Below are 24,027 nucleotides of genomic sequence, written 5' to 3'. Positions count from 1 at the left end.
AATCTCTGTTGTTCTTATGTTTTTATGATTTCCCTTAAAAAATTTATTACTACTGAATGTAGCAGCCATGAATGTGAAGATTTTTTGCAGTTATTCTTCCTTTGTATATTTTTATAATAAACAGAGACTAATTTTGAAATAAAAAGACTCAAATTCCATTACAGGAAAACTTCATTTGTAGATCTAAAAATAAGGGGTAAAGGTGCATATCACAAAATTGTTCCCATATTTCCAGTGCAATTTTAGTTTTGCAGTGTAAAGCCTTCAGTTATCTACAATTGAAGAAAAAAATGAATTGCATTTGTTTGCTGGTATACAAGTTAAATTTATTGAAGTCTGGAATGGGTGACAGACAGGCTTTTCTTATTCACAGTTATTTGTTTCAGACCACCTGTTAGTAGGGCTCTGCCTCAGCCTGAGAAACTACAAACCAATAATCTTGGGAAGAAAAAGAAACCTATTGAGGTATGTGACTGAAAATGAGCAATTAATCTGGATTTTCACACCTTCTAAATGAAAATTTTGGAGAAACATTGTTCATGATCTTTCAATGGTTAGATGGAATAAATTATAGGAGATTTGGAAGAGAAACAGGTGATGTTGCTGGTGATTAGGATCTGTTCAGACTGCAATAGAATTTTAATTGAAGAGTTTGAAGAATTGCAAGTACCTGGGAAGAACATACGCGCCTCTGTGTTGGAAGTGACGCATGGTTCTACTTGCTCTGAATCATGAACAACCCCAAGAAAAGTAGCCATGTAAAAAGGGCCTGGGCAGGGAGCGCCAATACCATGCCCCTATCATAGAAATGCACTACCAGGAAAAAAAAATCCCGGAGATGTAGAAGAGCAAACTTTCTGAGTAGTTGTGAATAAGTGAGTTAAGAGAGAGAGGGAGTGTGTGTGTGTGTGTGTGTGTGTGTGTGTGTGTGTGTGTGTGTGTGTGTGTATCATGGTTGGGAGTGGAGGGGATTGAGTGGAAGTGGAAATATCTTGATTTTGGTCCTAAAACTTAAGAAAATTCACACCAAGTTTTTCTTAATTTACCATCAAAGAAAATCTATTATCTTTATTTACATTGTGAGGTGCATTTATTAGTTTTAACAAGTGAACAGGCCAATTAATAATTTCACCTTTTTAAGATCAAAATAAAAACAAACAAAATCTATAATGCCCGTCCCACTGTCATGTAAAACTCTTGTTTTCCTTGTGTGCAGTGGGAAAGAAAAGTTACTGACTGGAACCATTAACCCTGATCCTCTGTCAATTGATGCTGCCCGAACTGTTGAGTGTTGCCAGCTTTTCACATTTTCAGTATCTGCAAACATTTTCCTTGGGGATAAAATTCAGTTTCCCTTTCCCATTCTCATTCACAAATTAAGGATATTCAGACTATGTATGTAGAGCACACATATATTATTTGACCAACTCTGTGTGGATATCAACAGTGCCTTGTAGAAGTATTCAGCCCCCAAACCTTTGTTCATATAAATGAGTATTACAACCAGGGATTTTGATTAATTTAACTGAGAGTTTTTATTTGTGAATCACATGTTCCTTTTCTCATTGTAGAACCCAAACAACAGGGAAATTGTAAAGCATGAAAAACTAAAAATTCAACAACTGAAATGTCAGCAGTTCAAAAGTTCCCTTTTGCTCGGTACATAGTTGAAGCACCTCTCACAGCAATTGCAACCAGTCATCTTTTGGGATGTCTCTTTTAGCTTTACACAATGAGATCTGCCCATTCTTCCTTGCAAAATTGCTCAAGCCATGCCAGGTTAATTGGAAACTGGTGGTGGACAACAATCTTGAGGCCTTGCTAGAGATGTCTGATCATGTTATGGTCTGAACTCTGCCTGGGACGTCCTGCTAGAAGACAAACATCCTCCCCAGTTTAAGCTTTCTGGCAGAGGCTAGCACATTTTAATCCAGGATCTCTTTTACTTAGCAGCGTTCATCAATCCTGACCAAATTTCTAGTCCCTGCTGCTGAAAAGCATTCCTGTAGCATGATGTTACCTCCACCATACTTTACAGTACAGATGGTGTTACCTGGCTGATGCAGAGTATTAGATTTGTACCACATGTACCACTTAGTGTTCAGGCCAAAAAGTTCCACTTTAGTCTCATCTGACTACAAGACCTTTCACATCTTTGCAGTATCTTCTAAGTGACACTTTGCAAAGTCTTTACTGGCAAGGATATGCTTTCTTTTAAGCCAGGGCTTCTTCCTTGCCACTCTTCCATAAATACCCTTTTTTGTACATTACTTGGAGATTGTGGAGCCACAAACTTCATCTCCAGTTGCAGGCACTGACTTCTGCAGCTCACTCAGAGTGGCCGTTGGCATCACAGTAGCCTCTCTTACAAGTGCCTTTCTTCTCCAGCAGCTAAGCTTAGAGGGGCAGCCTGACCTAAGCTGTGTGGCTGTGGTTTCATATTTTTTCCGCTTTTTCACAATGGACTGCACTGAGCTCCAAGGTATGTTCAGTGTCCTCGAGATGATCTTGTACCCACCCCCAGATTTGTGCTTCTCTATTCTCATTTCCCTGATTTGTCCTGAATGCCTTTTTGTCTTCATTTTGGTTTGTTCTGTTGAAAATTGAATTGACTTTATTTTTTACCTCCTTCATGTAGATGAGGAATAAAAATCTTTATGTTACATCTCTGTCTAAATGTGCAATTTATAGTAATTTGTAATGAATAGTATGTACAACAGGACAGTCAATATAGCATAGAAATATAATTGTATCAGCATGAATCAATCAGTCCGATGGCCTGGTGGAAGAAACTGTCTTGGAGCCTGTTGGTCCTAGCTTTAATGCTGCGGTACTGTTGGAAACTTACAGAGAGAGAGGGATTTATTCAGGTGATCCTCCAATTTTCTACATCAACAGATTGAGCGAGTTGGTACGGTAATATACAGCATTGTACTGGAGAAAAGTTAGTGCAATAATTACAAAGGAGATGAATACTTTTTCAGCCTCACAATTTTGGTTTTTAATTTTTAGTTAATTGTTGGCAAGTTTTAGAATTTTTCTTTTGATTTTACATGATGCACAATGTTTTGTAGATTAGCTTAAAAAGTCCAACTTCAATATATTTTAAATTTAGAAACTGAGACCATAAAATATGAAAACAGTTGTGGGGGCTGATGATCATCTTCTCAGAAAAAATATTGGTGAGACACTGAGATACAGAGATTTTGAATGCTTTTCCTTCATATATTCAGGCAGCTTTTTCTAATAACATTCTTCTATTTGGCAGGACCTCACGCTGGTTTTGGCATTTGGATATCGTGGTAATGATTGCAGAAACAACGTACATTATTTAAATGATGGTATTGATATCATTTATCACACAGCATCGGTTGGAATTGTCCACAACATTGCCACAGGTAGAATAATTCTCTATTTGAAATACATTTTAGTTTTGTTTTTTTTTTAAAAAATATCAATTGGTTACACTTGGCTTTTATAAAAGGGTGAATCATTTACTTGAAGCTGATCAATAATTCATGTAAATGGAATTTGGTTGGGTTTATGATTTAAGATCATTTTTTAAAGAAATGTAGTCCTACAATTTTAAACGAGCACATTATAGAAAACTTAATTCTACAAAAATAATGACCTTAAATATCTTTGGGACCAGAGAAGGCAGCATCGTTGTCACAGATAGCAAATGTTGTTATCATAGACAGCAAACATTGTTATTATAGATGCCATCACTGAGGTCTGATATAAGTTATGTCACTTTAAGCAATTCATCCATGTCTGTATCTCATTCGATTGTGATTGCCTGTTATTAACTATCAGGTGTCTAATATCTGTTTGAAATCAACACTTTGCTCCTTCAACTCTGTGTTAATTTCTCATGAAAGATGCTCAGAATTAATTATTATTGAAGTTTTGTCAACTTTATTCCGACTGTCTGATAGGTGTAAATATTGCCAAAGCCTGAAGAATGTGGATCTTATTTTAGCACAAATACAGAATAGTATGGACAAAATGCTTTAAACCAAGATGCTTTCTCTTAAGAAGTGGAAATTGTGCATTGTATTTCTGTGCCCTTTAGCAACATTTAATGTCACTGCTAGGGAGTTCTTGACATGCACTCCATGAAAGGTGTGTAGAGAAGATGATTGAAATGTAATCAGAATCTTCTGCCTCAGCATCATTCTTTGTAGAAGCCCTGAAGTCTAGAACTACTGGTGGTTTTATCTTGTACCTGTGTGATTGAAGCCATGTGGTGAATCCAGGCAGATAGTGCAAACTTCCAAATGCTTTCCACCACTTGTCCTGGGAAATCTGCCCACTGAGCCACAGGAAATCCTCTTCCAAATGCTTTCCACCACTTGTCCTGGGAAATCTGCCCACTGAGCCTGGATAAACAGCCCCATTGAAACCAAAAGAGTGATATCTATCACAAGAACAATAAGTAGATCTTTTTAATTTGGTAATTTTAAATTAAATGGTACCTAGACAGACAGAATTTTAAATATATTTGATTGCTTTAAAGTATATGCTTTGTAGTGTATTATTATTAGTATTATTATTTTATTTTCCAGTGCCTTCCGGGGTGTTTTTAAACATTTGTAATGTCAAAGTGGGTCTGGTTGGAAGAACAGTCTTGCCAGTTATAAAGGACTTACTGGGAAAACTGAGGAATAGGCAAGATAGCCCCACAAACCTGCCCCACTTTCGATGAGATGGAGCTGAGAAAGTGGGAGTTGTCCTTCTCCCAGAGAAACATTGAACCTGGAACACACTGGAAGAGCAGCTTGGTCCAAGGGCAGGCCTCGTGGTAATTCCAGCCTCGTGGTCCAGTCTTGGTGGATAAAGTGGATGTCCATAGAAACCGGGCAACCTATAACTGAAGGCATGTACCCTAACCCCAGCATGAGTAAATAAGCTGATGGGCAGTTGTTAGGCCAGTGGGACTATGGTGCTGAAAATGTTCTTCAGAAATACTGAGCTGAAATGGGGTGTAGGAGACATGGTTGTGTCTTTTTGCAGGGAAGGGATTTCAAATGAGTCCATGGAGATGGTGGTGGTGTTGCTATAGAACTGTCTAAATCCTGAAGCAATGGGTAACAGCACAGTTATACTTTATGGAGTCCATCATTAGGGAGAATCCTCAGTACAGAATTGAATTGAATTGACTTTATTTCTTCTACCCTTCACATACACGAGGAGTAAAAATCTTTACATTACGTCTCTGTCTAAATGTGCAATGTGAAATCATAGTAATTTATAATAAACAGAACAGTCAATGTAACATAGAAATACACTCAAATCAGCGTGAGTTAATCAGTCTGATGGCCTGGTGGCAGAAGCTGTCCCGCTGTTAGTCCTGGTTTTTATGCTGTGGTACTGTTTCCCAGATGGTAGCAGCTGGAAGATTGTGTTTGGGGTGACTCAGGTCCCCAATGATCCTTTACACACTTGTCTTTGTAAATGTCCTGAATCATGGGAAGTTCACAACTGCAGATGCGCTGGGCTGTCCGCATCACTCGCTGTAGAGTCCTGCGATTGAGGGAGGCACAGTTCTCACACCAGGCAGTGATGCAGCCAGTCAGGATGCTCTCAATTGTGCCCCTGTAGAAAGGTTTTGGAATAGAGTGCCAGTATTGAAACCAGCATGAACTGAGATGAAGTATGTCCATAAGGTGAATTATAAAGAGTAGGTTTTCTAACAGCAAATTCAGGTATCAAGGCAGGAATGCCTCATTAATATCTCAGCAACTTAGAACTTGACATCTTTTTAACTCTCAAAATTTGTCACTAAGCATTTGTTTATATTGTTGTTGCTGTTTGGCTCCAGTAATTTTGTGATGAATGAAAAAGCAATAATTAAGGAGTTTTATTTACTGTGGAATGTGAGAAATTGAACAAAAAAAGTTCGAGTTGAAGTTTCTCCTGACCTTTTTTTTTCTTTTTTGTGTCTCAAGAAGTACGTTAATTAACTATAAATCCTTTTACTTTAAATGTTCTTTAGGTATTCAGTCTTTTTATCTTGAACATACAGATGACATCCTGTGTCTAACAGTTAATCAGCATCCCAAATTTCAAAGGATAATTGCAACGGGACAAGTAGGTACGTATTAAAGTAATAGTATAAATTTATCAGTACCAATCTCTCCCATAGTGTGTTTTGTTGGTGCAGGAATATTTGCCAAAACATCAAGTTCACATTGACCAAAACAGTACTCTTTCTTCTGAAAGAAGTATTTCACCGAACATAGTACATTGTGCATAAGAGAGCAGAACTAAACTTGGTTTGACCAGAAATGTGCAAAACAACCCATTAAAAATTATGAAGGATATTGTCCTTGAAAATGGTAAACAGTAAGCTTGCCAGAATAACAGATTGTTAATGATTTTCCTTCCAGAAAATTACGTTGACCTGGTTTGATTGCATTAGACTTCTCTAAATCACTAACCATTTTCCCTCAATTAGATTAAATGGTCTACAGTTACCCATTTATTCTCTCTCTCTGTACTTTAGCAAGGGTATGACAGTATGATAACTACTTTACATACTTCTTGTACTCCAAACTGCTCGATTCTACCTCGTACTCAAGATCCACAAACCTAAATGCCCCTGTTCCTGCCCCATTGAACTTGTGTTCTCAAACTTCAACTCCATTTTGTGCCCCTTGGTTCAATTTCTTCTAACTTGTGTCATGACACTTCACATTCTCTCCATCACTTCAACTTTCAGTACCCTGACTGACCCTACCCACCATGGACATTCAGTCCCTGTACATTTCCATCTCCCGCAAGGAAGGCCTTAAGGTTTTCTGCTTCTTACTGATAACAGTAATCAGTTTTCCTCCCCCAGCACCACCACTTTCTGGCAAAACTGGTACTTAACCTCAACTTCCCAACTTCAGATAATCCACACCTTTCTCTCTTTCTCCATTCCCCATTCTGGCTCCTCTTGCCCCTTTTCCTTTCCTCACATGCCAAACACCTCCCTCTGATACCCCTCCTCCTCTCCTTTATCCCATGGTCCAATCTCCTGTCCTTTCAGATTCCTCCTCCTTTAGTCCTTCTACCTATCAGCTCCCTATTTCTAACCACCCCACTCCTTCACACCTACCCATTTTCCCCTCACCTGGTTTCATCTATCACTTGTCAGCTTGTACTGCTTCCCCTTCCCTACCTTATCCTGGCTTCATACTCCTTCCAATCGACTATTTATTCCTCTCCATAGATCCTCCCTGACCTGCTGAGTTTCTCAGGATTTTGAGTGTGTTGCTCTTAACCTCAACAATTTTACTTTCAGCTCCTCCCACTTTCTCCAGGCGGAAGATGTAGCCAACTTATGGACACTCACAAGGGTTTCAGATGTGCCAGCCTTTTCATCAGCTGTGTGGACCAATCTGTGTTTCAAGCCTACACCAGCAACATTCCCAAACTGTTTCTACACTACAACTGCATTGGTACTGCTTCCTGCACCCATGCTGGGCTCATCAATTTCTCCAACAATTTCCATCCTGCCCCCTTTCTTGACTTCTCTGTCTCCATCTCTGGAGACAAAGTCTACTGACCCTCACAGTCATCTCAACCATACTTCTTCCTACCCTATCCCTTCTCTCGCTTCCTTCACTTCCACTGCACCTGTTCTCAGGATGAGGCTACCCGTCCCTCCACCAAGATAACAAGAGTAGATAGAGGGATCCCGTTGTCGTTACTTACCACCCCATGAGCTTCTGTATCCAGCAGACCATTCCATGCAAGCTCTGCCATCTGCAGTGGATTCCTACCACCAGGCACAGCTTTCCCTCTCCCAACTTCTCCCCTACAGCCCCCCTCCCTCACCCCCGGCTTTCTGCAGTAATCACTCTTCGTGACCCCCTTGTCCACTTGCCACTCCCCACTGATCTCCCTCTGGCACTTAGCCCTGCAACTGTGCTAAATGCTACACCTGCCATAAACCCCTGCACCTCCTCCCTTACCGCCATTCAAGGCCCTAAACAGATCTTCCAAATGCGGCAGTATTTCTCCTGAAAATCTGTCAGGGTCATCTATTATATCTGGTGCTCCCAGTGCGGCCTCCTCTACATCAGTGTGACTCAGTGTAGATTAGGGGCTGCTTCACACAGCACTTTCACTCAGTCCAACATGGCTTTATAAAAGAAAAAGCATATTTAGTAAACTTGCTAAAGTTCTTTGAAGATATTGCAAACAGTCAGTAGAGGAGAACCTATAGATGTAGTGCTTTTGGATTTTATAGACAAGGTGCCACATTGAGGGAGTGTGAGAATTGAGGATCTAGTGAGTGGAGGAGGAGTGTGAGAATTGAGGACCTAGTGAGAGGAGGAGGTGGGAACAGATGATCTAGTGAGTGAGGAGGAGTGTTAGAACAGAGGACCTAGTGAGTGAGGAGGAGTGTTAGAACAGAGGACCTAGTGATTCGAGAGGAGTGTTAGAACAGAGGATCTAGTGAGAGAAGAGGAGTGCTAGGACAGAGGATCTAGTGTGAGAACAGAGGACCTAGTGAGTGAAGAGGAGTGTGAGAACAGAGGACCTAGTGAGTGAAGAGGAGTGTGAACAGAGGACCTAGTGAGAGGAGAGGAGTGTGAGAACAGAGGACCTAGTGAGTGAAAAGGAGTGTGAGAACAGAGGACCTAGTGAGAGGAGAAGAGTGTGAGAACAGAGGATCTAGTGAGTGAGGAGGAGTGTTGGGACAGAGGGCCTAGTGAGTGAAGAGGAGTGTTGGGACAGAGGACCTAGTGAGTGAAGGAGGAGTGTTGGGACAGAGGACCTAGTGAGTGGAGAGGAGTGTGAACAGAGGACTTTGTGAGTGAAGGAGGAGTGTGAGAACAGAGGACTTTGTGAGAGGAGAGGAGTGTGAGAACATCACTCAATGAGCCCGAAGTTGCTTTCAGATAGATAGATTTTTGGAATTTTACTGTGGATGGCTTGAGTGCATGGGTAAAAATTTGGTAAATGGAATTTATTGTGTGAAAATGAGGTTGTATACTTTGACATGAGCAATTGAGGAGCAGATTTTTATTTAACCAGAGGGAAGTTCCTCCGTACTGCACTTATTTGCAGTACAAGGTTAGCAAGTAGTTGGAGTAGTAATGGAACATTGGTCTTTATTGCAGGAGACTGGAGTTTAAAAAATAATACTTTTACAACTGTGCAGGGTATTGGTGAGGACACATGTGGAGTGTTGACACAGTTTTGGTCACCTTCTTTAAGATCCAAGGAACTTTGGACTTGCATACCAAGGTCCCTTTGTTCCACAATAGTCCTGATGCACGATGTATCTTCTAGCCTTATTAGTGCTCCCAGAATGCGTCACTCAACATCTCTCAGGATTTAAAACCATCTCCCATTTCTTAGTTCATTTCAACAAAGCATAAAACCCTGGAGCTTAAGAACAGAGACTAGTTATCAACAATTCAACAAATCCTAGTGACATCTGTAAATCTGCCAATCATGTCACCTACATCCACATCCAAATCGTTCACATTTATTACAAATAGCAAGGGTCCCAGTGCTGATACTTGTGGGGGTTGTGAAGGAATGGACCTGTTCAGTGTGCAAGCTTTGCCGTTTCAATGAGTTCCTTGGGCCTTCAGCAAAATAGAACTTGGCTTTATTTGGCCTTGCAATAATAACCTATGCTTCTCCAGATCAAGAACAGATTGAGAAATTCACAACCTTTTAACTATTTTATTTAAAATTCTTAAAAAATAATAAAAAGTCCAGCTTGATTCATTTGTACTCCTAAACTTATTTATGAAGTGTATATATATCTGATTTCACTTCAAATAGCATGGAGAAAATTTTACCCCAAGCTCAAATACAGTTTTGACTTTTATTTCTTCCTTCAACATATTAAAATAAGCTTCATTTGCAATAACTTCTTTAAAACAATTCAATTGTGTCAAATTACATTCCTGTTTATTGCATCAACTTGGTGCTAAATTTCAATAGGAATATTCGAAGCTTTTCAAAGATGGCCTGAACTTTAGACATTGAATGTTCACAGTTTTTGGTGAAAAAGATCAAAAGATTGTTCATCAGGAGCTTTCAACGCCAGATGTGTTTTATGTTTTCTGAATATTTATGAATTGTCTATAAAGCCTTCTTTTATTCATTTCACAGTAAAAAATTAACTGCATGTTTGCCTGTTAGTTAAGTCAACGGCTGGTTATTTGTGTAACACTATCATCCATTTAATATAGTTGGCAGTAAAACTTACCATTGTATAAAGTCAAATACAGATGCTGGAACTTGGCTCCATCATGAGCACAAGCCTCCATGGTATAAGACTGTAGACATTTAGACATAGGAGCAGAATTAGGCCATTCAGCCATCGAGTCTGCTCCTGCATTTCATCATGGCTGATCCCGGATACTACTCGACCCCATGTACCTGCCCAATCACCATATCCCTTGATGCCCTGACCAATCAGGAAACTATCATCTTCTGCTTTAAGTATCTACAAGGAGCGATGCCTCAAAAAGGTGACATCGCCTTCTTCTCATTGCTACCATTGGGAAGGAGGTACAGAAGCCTGAAGGCACACTCTCAACAATTCAGGAACAGCTTCTTCCCCTCTGCCATCCAATTTCTGAATGGACACTGAACCCATGAACATGACCTCACTACATTTAAATTTCTATTTTTTTGCACTACTTATTTCGTTTAACTATTTCATATACCTGATAAATATTCACATTTTCACTGTTATTATGTATTGCGCTGTACTGCCGCACAGACAACAGATTTCATTACGCATGCCGGTGATATTAAACTTGATTAAAATGTAGGTTTAATTTTACCTATTTCCCCTCCCCTCCCACCATCTTTGCTGTACATACTAATAACATATCTCCAATACACTCTTACTTCTAAAATGCTATGCCATTTTGAAAACACAGCATAGAAATCATTTGTTACTCACTTATAAATGAAGATGAATATGTAGTCACGTCCAGCAAGAAAAATCATTTATTCGTTGCATGTGTGTGGAATTGACAGTAGATGTATTGCAAATATTTTATTGTCTTTATTCTTGGTTTTAGTTAATCTACTTGTAAGTACTGATACATATCCAGAAATAGCAACACTAACATTTCACCAGCTACAGCAGTAAAAGTATGCTGTTGCATATTTACCAGTACTTATGTTCATTGTATTATTGTGATGTTTGTTTTGTTTTGTATTGCATTTTGTTTCTGGCTTTGGCTGTGATGTAACTAAAAGGTGATTCTGCTGACAAAGCAGGTAAGAAATCTCAAATATTTGGCCTATGCCCTTCCTTTCTCTTGACTGACAGCTTAAAAATTGTTGTCCTTTGTTTAAAATTGAAGGCTGCCCAAAAGCTGAAGGCTGCAAGCACACTATGATTAACCTATTAGAAATTGCAATTGAGTTTCAAGTTCCATTTCAAAAATAACTTCATTCTCTAGATGTTATACGACACCCTCAAGGCTAATCATAATTTCATTGAAACCTTTGCAATTCATGTTTTCCTTATTAAATATAAACTTTAGCTACATTACAGATTATATGGACAGTTACAAGAGTAAAACAATTCACATTTTAAAAAAACACTAAAATACTTAAAAAATCATTGCAATTTAATTGTATCATGGTTGTCAAACTGAAACCAAATCGTAGCAGGTGTAATTATGTTAGGTCGTTTAATATGGGGTAAGTCAGATAGCATTTACTGGAATACCATGCTGATTTGGAAGTTAAGCATATTTGAAATGCCTTATAAAAAGAAAGCAGATCTAAATCAAACTTGTAAAACTGTTGCCTTTAGTAAAATAGCTTAGGAGAGTTCCATCTGCTGTCTGGAATTGATTTATTACATTCCGAAAATATCAGTAAATGCTTAAATGACAAAATAGCAAGAACACATGGAAATAGTTTTATAAAAGAACCCTTGTGTAATACTGTTTAATCTGTTCAATGTGACTGTACACTAATATTTCGGTCTGCCCTGAACTGGGGCTATCAACTGAGCCAGAGAGTTCTAAACTAGAGTCAGGGTGGGGCAAGATCTATGTCCTCATTCAAGGGGTGTGGGCTGGACCAGCCCTTAGTTGCCCATTCCTTGAGAAAGTAGTGATGACCGCCGTAATCCTTGAGGTGTGAATGCTATTAGAGGGAGAGTTTCAGGATTTTGACCCAGTGACATTGAAGGAACAATGATTGGTTTCCAAGTCAGTATGGTGTGTGGCTTGAAAGGCAACTTCCAGCTGGTAGTGTTCCTGTGATTTTACTCCCTTTGTCCTTCCTGATGGTAGCATTCATGGTTGAGTGATGTTGAAGAGAGTGTTACCAAACCAAGTGTAGATTAATTGTTACCTTTGAAGCAAGTTAATATTTAGCACACCTTCAAATCAAAATCTGTGAATGCTAGAAATCTGAAATAAAAACAGAAAATGTTGGAAACACGCAGCAAATCAAGTGACATGTATGGAAAGAGAAACAGTTCATCTTTCTGTGTGAAACCCCTTCAGAGCTTGGAAAAAGAAAACAGGTCAATTTGCAGTTGGGAATGAGGCAACAGGACAATCTCTGACAGAATGGAGATAAGCCGGGCTTTGCTGATGGAGAGAGGGAAACTGAGTTCGTATTACAGGTGAATGATCTACGGCAGAACAGGCCTGCTCTGATTTAACACTTTCACTCTGTGTTTGCTCTCTGAGTGTTTCTGGCATTTTGTTTTCATCCAAGAGTAGCATGATCTGTTTCTGTACATTGTAATGAAGCTCCTGATGTTGAAGACTGGTAGGCCTTCTTTCTCCACATTCCTCTAGCCTCCATCCAGAAAGGGTTTTGTTACACCAAACTCAAAATGTACACATTATTCCTGTTTTCTGAGACAAATAGCATTACTCAGTCATAAAATTTCAGCTGATTTAGTGCTTCTAGTTGATAATTCAGCCCACTTACTCAGAAGTAGAAGTGTAGCTTAATTCTTCTTAAGGAATGTTGCTAATTCAGCTCTCTTATAGCATTACGTACAAATACTCATACATGTCAGCTTCACTGGGGGTGCTGTGATAGTGTAGCGGTTATTACAGCTCAGGGCATCAGAATTCAATTCCAACACTGTACGTCCTTCTGGATTTCTCTGGGTGCTCTGATTTCCTCCCACATTCTAAAGACGTACCTTTTGTCCCATGATTAGCCTAAGTTTAAATAGAGGTGGGGTGCTGGGCACTATGGCTTGTTGGGTCCGGAAGGGCCTGTTCCATGCTGTGTCTCTAAATAAGATAAAACTTCTAAACACTACATTGCGATTGTGGGGGAATTTATCATTTAGAAATAATGCAAATATTGGGGCCCTAATACATGAGTACTGAGCAGCCGTTTAAGGCTTTGGATTTAACTGAGCGTGCATGATTACTTGAGGATAAAACCAGAAGAACAGGAAAGCCTATGGCTATTGTTTGGCCAAGTTACCTGTATGATTCAATGTATTAAATCCTCTCAATGGATAAATGTCCAAACATCTAATTTAACTTCATAAAAAGGAATGGGAAAAAAATCGAAAAATCATCATATTGAGGTAATTTTTTCCGATTTTAAGTGTATTCTGGTACCTATGAAAGGCAGTTGTTATGAAATGCTGCTGAAGCAGCTGATTATTTTCACTCTACCTACTGGGGACTCTCTCCACTATTGCATGTTTCAACATTCAGCAAGTGGAAGTTAGAATTGTTTAAGAATTGTACTTTAAGGGGGTCTGATAACTAAATTGTAGCTTTCTTTCTGCAGGTACTGCCCCACTGATTCATGTCTGGGATGCCACAACCAAGCAAACATTGTCTGTGCTGCGCTGTTGCCATTCAAAAGGAGTTTGCTGTATCAGTTTCAGTGCCACAGGCAAACTCCTCCTCTCAGTCGGACTGGATTCTCAATATACCGTCACCGTCTGGAGATGGCAAGAAGGTGAGATGTGGGACATGTCCAATAGATCAGTAATGAAACTTGAGTATGTGCCACTTCTAACCTGCTGGCAATGCATTTCTGAGCACCTTTGCTTGGACTTGCAGAAGTTATACGACAAGAAATATTTATAATGTTACTGGAACATGATAACAATTTCTTACCTATTTCTATTCCATAAGGTACCAAAGTTGCCAGTAGAAGTGGTCACACCAAGAGAATTTTTGTTGCAGAATTCAGGCCGGATTCAGACAGCCAGTTTGTGTCAGTGGGTGTGAAACATGTTCGGTTTTGGACGATTGCTGGTAAAGCCTTACTGAGCAAAAAGGGCAACTTAAATTCAGTTGAAGATGCCAGGTTACAAACAATGCTTGCCGTAGCTTTTGGAGCTGTAAGTGCCTTTCAATAAAATGTTGAATTACATGGTTTATGAATAATTATTAGAAATTATTTTGCTGCTTTTTAAAACTAAATGTACAGAATAATTTAGAGATCTGTTCATGCTTGTGGTAGGCTTGTTTAATTTTGTTTCTTAAAATAACTATTGAACAATATAATTAGAATATTTCTCTGCATGTCATGGTTATCTTGACTTGTTTGGAACTTTTGTGTTTCCTTGGGAAAAAGAAAATTAATTTTTTTTGTGTGCATATTTCATATTGAGGTCACGAGACAGTAAATGCTGGAAATCTGGAGCAAATTTGTGTACTTCACATTGACATGCTGTTATTACAAAAGAAGTTCTTAATTATGCATCTTCTTAATTTCTAGACATTTAAATAAGTATCACACAGCTGAAACTGCTGCCACACCTGAAGAACTAAAACCTGTTTTAAACTCAAAAGCAAAATAATGCATATGTTGGAAATCAGAAGTAAAAACAAGATGCTAAAAGTGCTGAGCAGATCAGCTAACATGAGTGGAGAGATAGTTAATGTTTCATCAGAATTAGAATAAGTCAGACATTAAATAAAGAATGAAAGGAAGGAAGAGGGATGTTCATCCATTCCAAGCCTGACCCCTATGTCCTTGAAAAATCTGAAAATAAATTTGAGGACCAGCTAATGGGCACAGTACAGTCTTTGATTTTCAGCTCTAATTTCAACTATTCCATTTGCATCTCTTCAATGTTCATTCACTGCCTGTCACACTATCATTTCTCCTTGTCTTTTCCCAATATTCTATCATTAACTGCTCATGTACCGTCTGGGTAGTCTCTAGCCCCTTGGTATGAACATAGAATTCTCCAACTTCTGGTAATTCCCTCCCCCTCCCTTCCCCTATCCCTATGTCACTCTGCCCCTCCCCCAGCTGCCTACTACCTCCCTCATGGTTCCGCCTCCTTCTACTACCCATTGTGTTTTCCCCTATTCCTTCTTCACCTTTCCTGCCTATCACTTCCCTGCTTCCCCTCCCCCACCCCTTTATCTTTCCCCTTACTGGTTTTTCACCTGGCACCTACCAGCCTTCTCCTTCCCACCCTCCCCCACTTTCTTTATAGGGCCTCTGCCCCTTCCCTCTTCAGTCCTGATGATCAGTCCAAGACATTGAATGATCGTTTCCACGAATGCTGCCCGATCTGCTGAGTTCCTCCAGCTTGTTGTGAGTGTTACTTTGACCCCAGCATCTGCAGAATATTTTGTGTTTACTGCTTGTCTTTCACCCTATCATATATTTTTCTTTCCGTCTCCCTTTCTTTGCATCTGTTTGCTTTAAAACTGATGGAAGGTGATTGACCAAAGTTAAGGGTTTACTTCTCCACAGATGTGCTCAACTTGGTACTTTTAGTATTAGTTCCTTTATTTCATTAAGGAACTGGATGTGTTACAAAAGGCCAGGTTTTAAAACTTCTTACACTCACTTCAGGATAATCCACTTCTGCATTTGATAATTACACATTTAATGTCCATTTATTGAAAATTCTATAAAATTGTTCCGTATCAAAATTCAGTCCTCCTCCATTTTTCTACCTATTTAAAAGGATATGTGAAAAAAACTCATTAATTACTTGCAAGGTGGAAAAAAATCCTGATTTTAAAGTGCTTAATTGATTTTAAAAAAGCCGTGTTTCTTGTCATGACCGTTAAGCTCTGACTTTCTTTTGCAGAATAATTTGACGTTTACAGGTACCATCAGCGGAGATGTTTATGTCTGGAGGGAACATCTTTTAATCCGAATTGTGGCCAAAGCGCATAATGGACCTGTATTTACAATGTATACAACATTACGAGATGGCCTGATAGTAACTGGAGGCAAAGAAAGACCGTGAGTAAAAGTATATTACTAATACACTGCTGCTATTCAGTCCAAGAGTGAGAATAATGGCCTTGTTTTATACTTGCAGTGACATTAAACATTTCCATTCTTCCTTTAAAATTACCAAAGGAAGTTGTTGCTTAACCCCTAAACCATAATCAGAAAAGGCTGATCTTCATGAGATGCAGACAATGATTTTGTTTTTTTCTCAAATCTTTTTTATTGTTACATTATACAGGAAAAATAACATGAGTACATTGAAGTAACAACACTTACAATGTCTCAAAAAAGACATTATCTTAAAGATTGAAAAAAATTTTGTGATATCAAAAAAGACCTACTAGGCAGAAAAGTGAGAAAAAAAAGAACCCATTAGGTGTACAACCCTGGAGTCATGCGTCATACAAAAAGCTTCTAAAAATAAACATCAAACCGCCAGCAAGAAAAGAAAATATACTAAAAAATTTACAATTAGATCATGGAAAAATTATATCAATTAACTCAAATGATAATAACGAGCAAATGAGCCCCATCTTTTCTCAAAATCAAATAAAGGTTCAAAGGTTCGACTTCTAATTTTCTCCAAACTAAGACATAGCATCACATGAGAGAACCATTGTGATAAAGTGGGAGCTAATGTATCCTTCCACTTCAACAAAATGGCCCTCCTAGCTATCAATGTAACAAATGCAATAACATGTTGGTCAGACACTGAAATACCATGAATATTTTGAGGAATTATTCCAAAAAGCACAGTTAATTTATTAGGTTGTAATTTAATTTTAAGTGCTTTAGAAATTGTTGAAAAAACTGACTTCCAGAACTGTTCCAATATAGAACAAGACCAAAACATATGTGTCAATGTAGCTATCTCAGTTTTACATCTATCACAATGACTATCAACGTTAGAAAAGATTTTAGAAAGTCTCTCCTTTGTCAAATGATAACGATGTACAATTTTAAATTGAATCAATGAATGGCTAGCACAAATTGAAGAAGAGTTAACCAACTTCAAAATCCGCATCCAATCCTCCATCACAAAAGTCAAATTAAGTTCCTTTTCCCAATCCTGTTTAATCTTAGATAAAGGACGCTTATCCCATTGTAACAATAAATTATAAATTCTTCCAATAGAACCCTTAATCAAAGGATTCATACTCATAATAGTATCTAACAGGTCAGCCTCCAATATGTAAGGAAAATTACTTAAATATTTTTGTGATTTTGTTTTATCAGCTCTAAGGAAGGTGGAGCAGTGAAACTGTGGGATCAAGAACTGAAGCGATGCCGTGCTTTCAGACTGGAAACTGGCCAGACAATGGACATTGTGTGTTCAGTCTGCAGATGCAAGGTACATTCCACCACCAAAAAATGTTCTTCACGTGTTAGAATTAGTTAGCTTGAGAAAGCTGGAAGGACACATATGCGACTATATGGTGAGAGGGAGTTACGGCACAGATGAAAAATTTTCAAGATTTTGTGCTCATAGTATTTTCAAAGCTAAAATGTCATGAAATAAATTCAGTATTTGTTCCTTGCTTTTCCCTTGTTCTTCAAGTCAAAGTGGATTTCCTTCCTGAATTATCTTTCAGTAGTTAATCTCATCCTACCCTCTTTCATTGTTCCCGTTCCTCTGATAATCTTTAAATTTTAAAGGATTTTGTTGAGCAAGAAAGAGTGCAGGAGTGGACAAGAAGTGTTAGGCTGGACTGAACAAGTCTATTTCCCTCTCAGTGAGATTAACAAACGCTTTCTCCCCAGGGGCCAATTCCCCTTCTATGAGAGCTGTTTCCTTTTTAATGCAGACCAGGAACAGGCGAAGGGCTGGGAGAGAGAGGTTGGTGTTCAGTGGTTCCTTTAAGAACCTGAATGGCATTAAAATTTTCAACAGTTGAGTTGGGAGTCAGGGATTTCCCTCTTAGTAGATGAGGTATGTAACTGCTCATAGAAAGTAGGAATTGGTCCCTAATTTATTCTTAATTGAAGTGATATATACAACTAGCACCTGAACATAAGAAAGCACCAGTCTTGATGGAGGTAACGAGAAGGATAACTTCAACTGAATAGGATTAAAGCCCAAGTTTTGTCTTCAAAAGGAAAAGGACAGTGTATGTTAGTCCTTTAGTAAGGAATGAACGACAGGTTTGCCTTCGGTTTGGGAGAATGGATCTTGTAGGTGGCTTTAAATTTCAAATAAGTAATGTGGGGTCATTTATTCTAGACCTATACCGAAGGAATATTTGTCCCTATCGAAGTGTTTAATCTCTACTGCCAGGAAAGATCAGAGTAGCAACGTTGTGGGAATGTCATAAACTCCAAATCACAATAGAAGTTTGCTCTGGTATAATATATTTGAATTTTATTACTACCCAATGTTCAAAGACCGGCATGTAAAGATTGTACTAGGTACCTGGACATAACTTAAATATTCACTAATAAATTAATTCAAAGATAAGTGGTGAAATTTTTTTAAAGCATACTTCATTAACAGGGAAAAATTTTGGTTGGAACAAGAAATGCAGAGATCATCGAGGTTGGTGAGAAGAACGCAGTATGCAACATTTTAATTAACAATCACATGGACGGACCAATCTGGGGTCTTTCGGCTCACCCTATTAAAGATATCTTTCTGTCTGCAGCTGAAGATGGGACTGTTAGATTATGGGACATCACTGAAAAGGCAAGTGAATAATTAAAATGCAACTGAATGAGCAGTTTTTAGAATAGTTTTTAATTAGCTTATTTGGAATTCTGGAATCCTGCCTTACCAAATCATCGCCCTACAAATGAGTCAGAAATCAATGAACTGATCAACCACAAGCCAGGTATAAAACCGGGAATGTTGCTCATACTATAAAGTTTCATCATTTGAATTTGATTTATTTTTGGTTGAAAATGCTATTCCCAATCAAACAAATCCATAAAGCAACAACATAGAGAATCCAGTCTGGCATGGCTCCAGAGGACTGGAAAATTGCAAGTGCCACTCCACTCTTCAAGAAGGGATGGAGGCAGAAGAAAGGAAATTAGCCAGTTAGCCAGACCTCAGTGGTTGGGGAGATGCTAGAGTCAATTGTTAAGGATGTGGCTTTGGGGTACTTGAAGGGAGCATGGTTTTCTTAAGGAGAAATCTTGCCGGACAAATCTGTTGAAATTCTTTGGGGAAAAAACAAGCAGCATAGACAAAGGAGAATCGGGCAGATGTTGTGTACTTGGATTTTCTGAAGGCCTTTGACAAAATGCCACACATGATGCTTCTTAACAAGAGCCCATGGTATTACTGGAGAGACACGTGCATGGAAAGAAGATTTGCTGATTGTCAGGAACTAAAGAATGGTAATAAAGGAGCCTTTTCTGGTTGGCTGCCAGTGACTAGTGGTGGTCAGAGGGAGTTGGAATTGGGAGTGCTTCCTTTTATGTTATATATCAGTGATTAGGATGAAGTCTTTGTGGCCAAGTTTGCGAACAATACACAGATAGGTGGAGTGGCAGGTAGTGTTGAGAAAGCAGGGTGTCTGCTGAAGAACTTAAAGACAGATTAGGGGAATGGGTGAAGAAGTGGCAGAAGTAATACATTGTCGGGAAGTGTATGGCTATGCACTTTGGTAGAAGAGTAAAAGTATAGACTATTTTCTAAATGGGGAAAACATTCAAAAACCTTAGGTGCGAAGCGACCTTGGGATCCTTGTGCAGCATTCCCAGAAGGTTAACTTGTGGGTTGAGTCTGTGGTGAGGAAGGCAAATGCGATGTTAGTATTCATTTCAAGAGGACTAGAATATAAAAGCAAGGATGTTATGCTGAGGCTTTGGTAAGGCCTAACTTGGGAGTACTGAGAGCAGTTTTACCCCCCCTTATCTAAGAAAGGATGTGCTGGCACTAGGGACAATTCAAAGGGGGTTCACGAGAATGATTCCAGCAATGAAAAGGTTATTGTATGAGTAGTGTTTGATGGTTCTGAGCCTGTACTCACTGGAATTTAAAAGAATGAGGGAAGATCTCATTGAAATATTCAAATGTTGAAAGAGTGGATGTTTCATCTAGTGAGGGAACTTAGAACCAGAGGGAACAGCCTCAGAACACAGGGACAACCATTTAGAATGGGGTTGAGGAAGAATTTCTTTAGCTGAAGGGTGGTGAATCTATGGAATTTGTTGCCACAGGTAGTTGTGGAGGCCAGGTCATTGGATATAATTATGGCAGAGGTTGATAAGTTCTTGATTAGTCAGGGCATGAAAGGTTATGGGGAAAAGACAGGAGAATTGGTTTGAGAGGAAAAATGGATCGGCATGATGAAATGGAGAAAACTCAATGGGCCAAATGGCTCCTATGTCTTATGGTCTTGTATTGAATGCAAAAGATGTTCTGAGGAATTTGCAAACTAAAATCCATCCTTTTGGTACAAACTAGCTTTCAGCTGTTTAATTATTCCTTGGCTCAAAAGGAAGATTATTCTCCCTCTCTACTGAAAGGGTTTGTATGTATTGCATTAATTACGGTAATAATTGACATGTTTTAACATGCATTTTGAACCCTAAGTTGTCCTCATTTTAACAGAAGATGCTGAATAAAGTAAACTTGGGTCATCCTGCTCAAACAGTTGCCTACAGTCCAGAAGGAGAAATGGTAGCAATTGGTATGAAAAATGGCGAGTTCATTATTCTTGTGGTAACATCACTAACAATCTGGGGCAAGAAACGAGACAGAAGATCTGCCATTCAAGATATCAAGTATGTAAATAGATGCACTAAAAATATTGATCACAAGTTGAGATATTAAAAACTTTAAACATAAAAATTTATATTTGTGCATTGCTTTTTCGTGAGTTCCGGGCATTCCTAAGCATTGTTGTATTAGAAAGGATTTAACACTACACATCTCTGATCATCTGGCTCCTTCAAGATCTTAGTGACATTACTTTGTGTATTACTTCTATTAATATGTTAATTGTCGGGATCATTCTTGTAAACTTCTTCTGGACCCTCCCCAGTGCCAGCACATCCCTTCTTTGATAAGGGGCCCAAAACCACTCACAGTAGTCCAAATGCAGTCTGACCAATGCCTTATACAGCATTACATTCTTGCTTTTATATTCTAGTCTTCTCAAAGTGAATGCTAACATTGCATTTCCCATGTTAGCAATCAACTACAAATCTGATCATGGTTTCAGATATTCATTTGAGTATTTAAGATGAGCAAACTTAAACATTTGGAAAAGAACATTATCTGCACCATATCTTCTTGAATGTATTTTGATGATTAAAATATCTTCTTCAGGTTCAGCCCAAGCGCCCAATATTTGGCCGTGGGGACATGTGAAAATGTCATAGACTTTTACGACCTAAGATTAGGACCTGCATTAAATCGAATCAGCTATTGTAAAGATATTGGCAGCTTTGTTATCCAAATAGACTTCTCAGCAGACAGCAATTATATCCAGGTATTAATCACAATCTATATATCTTGATCATAGCATATTATAACATGCTGAAATCCTGCAAGTAAATATATTTGGTAAAATTTAGAACTTTTTGGAAAAAAAGACTTCAGTAGGACATTTTTATCTTGGACTATATTAAATGCTTTTTCAAAATGAAATGCCTGTTATAAATTCAAATAATAATGTTTCCCAGTATAAATAAACTGGATTATTTCTACTCTAGTAGGGGTGGCAAACCAACTGCATGCACAGACATTTTGTTGGCATAAGGTACGTAGTGCAGCCCCTCAATTCTTTAAACCTCACACACAGTAAAGATACATAATCATTATCTGTACTGCCAAATGAAGCAGAAAATTATTGTTTTTTAAACAACCTGAGATCAGTGAGACGTTTTCACAGGAAATGTCTCATGCCAGCTTGACACCAGCTAGATGTAGGATGATACGTTTTGAATGCTCACAGACCTGGTGTATCAATCTATATCTGGATAGTGGAAATAGTTATTGATGAAACTGGTGTTTTATGCATGAATCTCAAAACAACCATATACAAACTGGATATAATATTTACCATCTTCAGTGCAACCAAAAAAAGCCTCATTGAGAGTAAAGTGTATTTATTTCTATCTCCTTTGTTTATTTATACATGCGTGCATGTGTACATGCTTAGCCCGCTACTCTTCTTTCTCTACACTCACAATTTTGCGTTAGGCATAGTTCAAACACCATCTATAAATTTGCTAATGACACGACCATTGCTGGCAGAACTTTAGATGGTGATAATGAGGCGTGTGGGAGTGAAATAGATCTGCTGGTGGAATGGTGCTGCAGCAACAACCTTGTGCTCAACGCTAGTAAGACCACGAAGATGATTGTGGACTTCAAGAAGGGAAAGTTGAGGCAACACACACTAGTCCTCATTGAGGGATCAGAGGTGGAAAGGGTGAGAGTTTCAAATTCCTGGGTGTCAACATCTGAGGATCTGTCATAGAGGCAACATTATAATATAATTACAAAGAAGGCACGATAGTGCCTATATTTCAGGAGTTTGAGGATAGTTATATCACCAAAGACACTCGCAAATTTCTAGATATACTTTGGAGGTATTCTAACAGGTTGGATCACTGTCTGGTGTGGAGGAGTCACTGCACAGTATTAGAAAACGTTGCAGAAAGTTGTACACTCTGTCAGCTCCATCATGGGCACTAGCCTCCCCAGCATCCAGGACACCTTCAAAAGGCGATGCCCCAAAAAGGCAGTATCCATCATTGTAATTATTGATTATTATATACGTACTGCCTCCGCAAAACCATAAATTTCATGACATATGCTACTGATTCTGCGGTACAGTATCAGATGTTATATCAGATAGCATTCAGATGTTATTTTTCAATTGTCTTTTTAAAAGATTAATATAATTTTGGACATTTTCTAATTTATTTCAATCTGTTATAAATAGTAAAACAATGAATACATGTAAATAAACAACAGGGCATCAGTTTTCCTTAAAAAAAAGTCGATAGTTATTGTTACTAATTCATTAATTAACGATATTCTCTGCTCAAAATTACCAATGCACACAAGAGAATATTTTAGAAAAATATCACCAATTTGTGCATACACTCTCAAAAAGGTTTGTCATTCCTGCTTGCAGTGCATGGATTAAGCAATTTTGTCAAAGTTAATCAGTCAAAAATGCTTGCTGTTATTTAGCATTCAAGTATATAAGGTAATATACTTAATCAGTTAAGTACTATGAATTAAAGACAATTATTAATTTTCTAGGTTTCTACTGGATCTTATAAACGACTGGTGTATGAGGTGCCTTCAGGAAAACAAGTTAAAGAACAATCACGGATTGACAAAATAACTTGGGCTACTTGGACCAGGTGAACTTTTTTCCCCTTCAGTTTGAACCTTCTTTCCTGGAGTTGAACACTGCATTTATTTGAGAGCAGCAGTACATTGTGGCTTGAGACTTAAAACAATTTGACAAGGCCCATTTCAGCTCCTGTGTCCACAATGGGGATGAAATGAGTCTTCTTACATTATCAATTTCAAATAATAAAGCCAATGAGAGAAGTTTATTTAAGTTCCAATTAGTAGCCAATTTCTCCATCACATCAATCAAGTGTATTTTAAGCCCAGATACTTAGGATAAAATCCTTGATTATTTTTCAATGTATCTCACAAAAGTAATCTCCCATCCTACTTTCTCATTTCACTTTCAAATAATATTCTCTACAGTTCTTATGCATTCATGTTTCAAGAATCTATACCATTTAATAACAATCTTAACCATGTTCTTCTTCCAGTGTAGAGCTAAGCTGTGCAAATTTCTTGCTACCATGATCTTCCTGCTCTGTATCTTCGATAGTTCCTGTGGTCTTTTCACT

General features: G+C 38.4%; 1 protein-coding gene across 3 annotated transcripts in view; it reads left to right on the top strand.

Moving 5' to 3' along the window:
- Positions 1-24,027, top strand: part of LOC140212749 (echinoderm microtubule-associated protein-like 5) — a 184,679-nt gene that overhangs the window by 156,260 nt on the left and 4,392 nt on the right. Inside the window, exons 28-39 of one of the 3 annotated variants that reach the window (XM_072283948.1) lie at positions 387-465; positions 3,269-3,398; positions 5,999-6,097; positions 11,233-11,253; positions 13,765-13,938; positions 14,118-14,326; positions 16,043-16,200; positions 17,428-17,542; positions 18,683-18,871; positions 20,747-20,919; positions 21,467-21,629; positions 23,417-23,520. In XM_072283948.1, coding sequence (XP_072140049.1) covers positions 387-465; positions 3,269-3,398; positions 5,999-6,097; positions 11,233-11,253; positions 13,765-13,938; positions 14,118-14,326; positions 16,043-16,200; positions 17,428-17,542; positions 18,683-18,871; positions 20,747-20,919; positions 21,467-21,629; positions 23,417-23,520 — 1,614 coding nt within the window. Of the gene's footprint in view, positions 1-386; positions 466-3,268; positions 3,399-5,998; positions 6,098-11,232; positions 11,254-13,764; positions 13,939-14,117; positions 14,327-16,042; positions 16,201-17,427; positions 17,543-18,682; positions 18,872-20,746; positions 20,920-21,466; positions 21,630-23,416; positions 23,521-24,027 lie in introns of those variants that run through there. The other 2 variants (XM_072238144.1, XR_011882479.1) reach the window with 2 other exon arrangements.

The sequence above is a fragment of the Mobula birostris genome, chromosome 1 (assembly GCF_030028105.1).
Source record: "Mobula birostris isolate sMobBir1 chromosome 1, sMobBir1.hap1, whole genome shotgun sequence".
Classification (NCBI taxonomy): domain Eukaryota; kingdom Metazoa; phylum Chordata; class Chondrichthyes; order Myliobatiformes; family Myliobatidae; genus Mobula; species Mobula birostris.
This window is presented reverse-complemented; position numbering and strand designations above follow the sequence as displayed.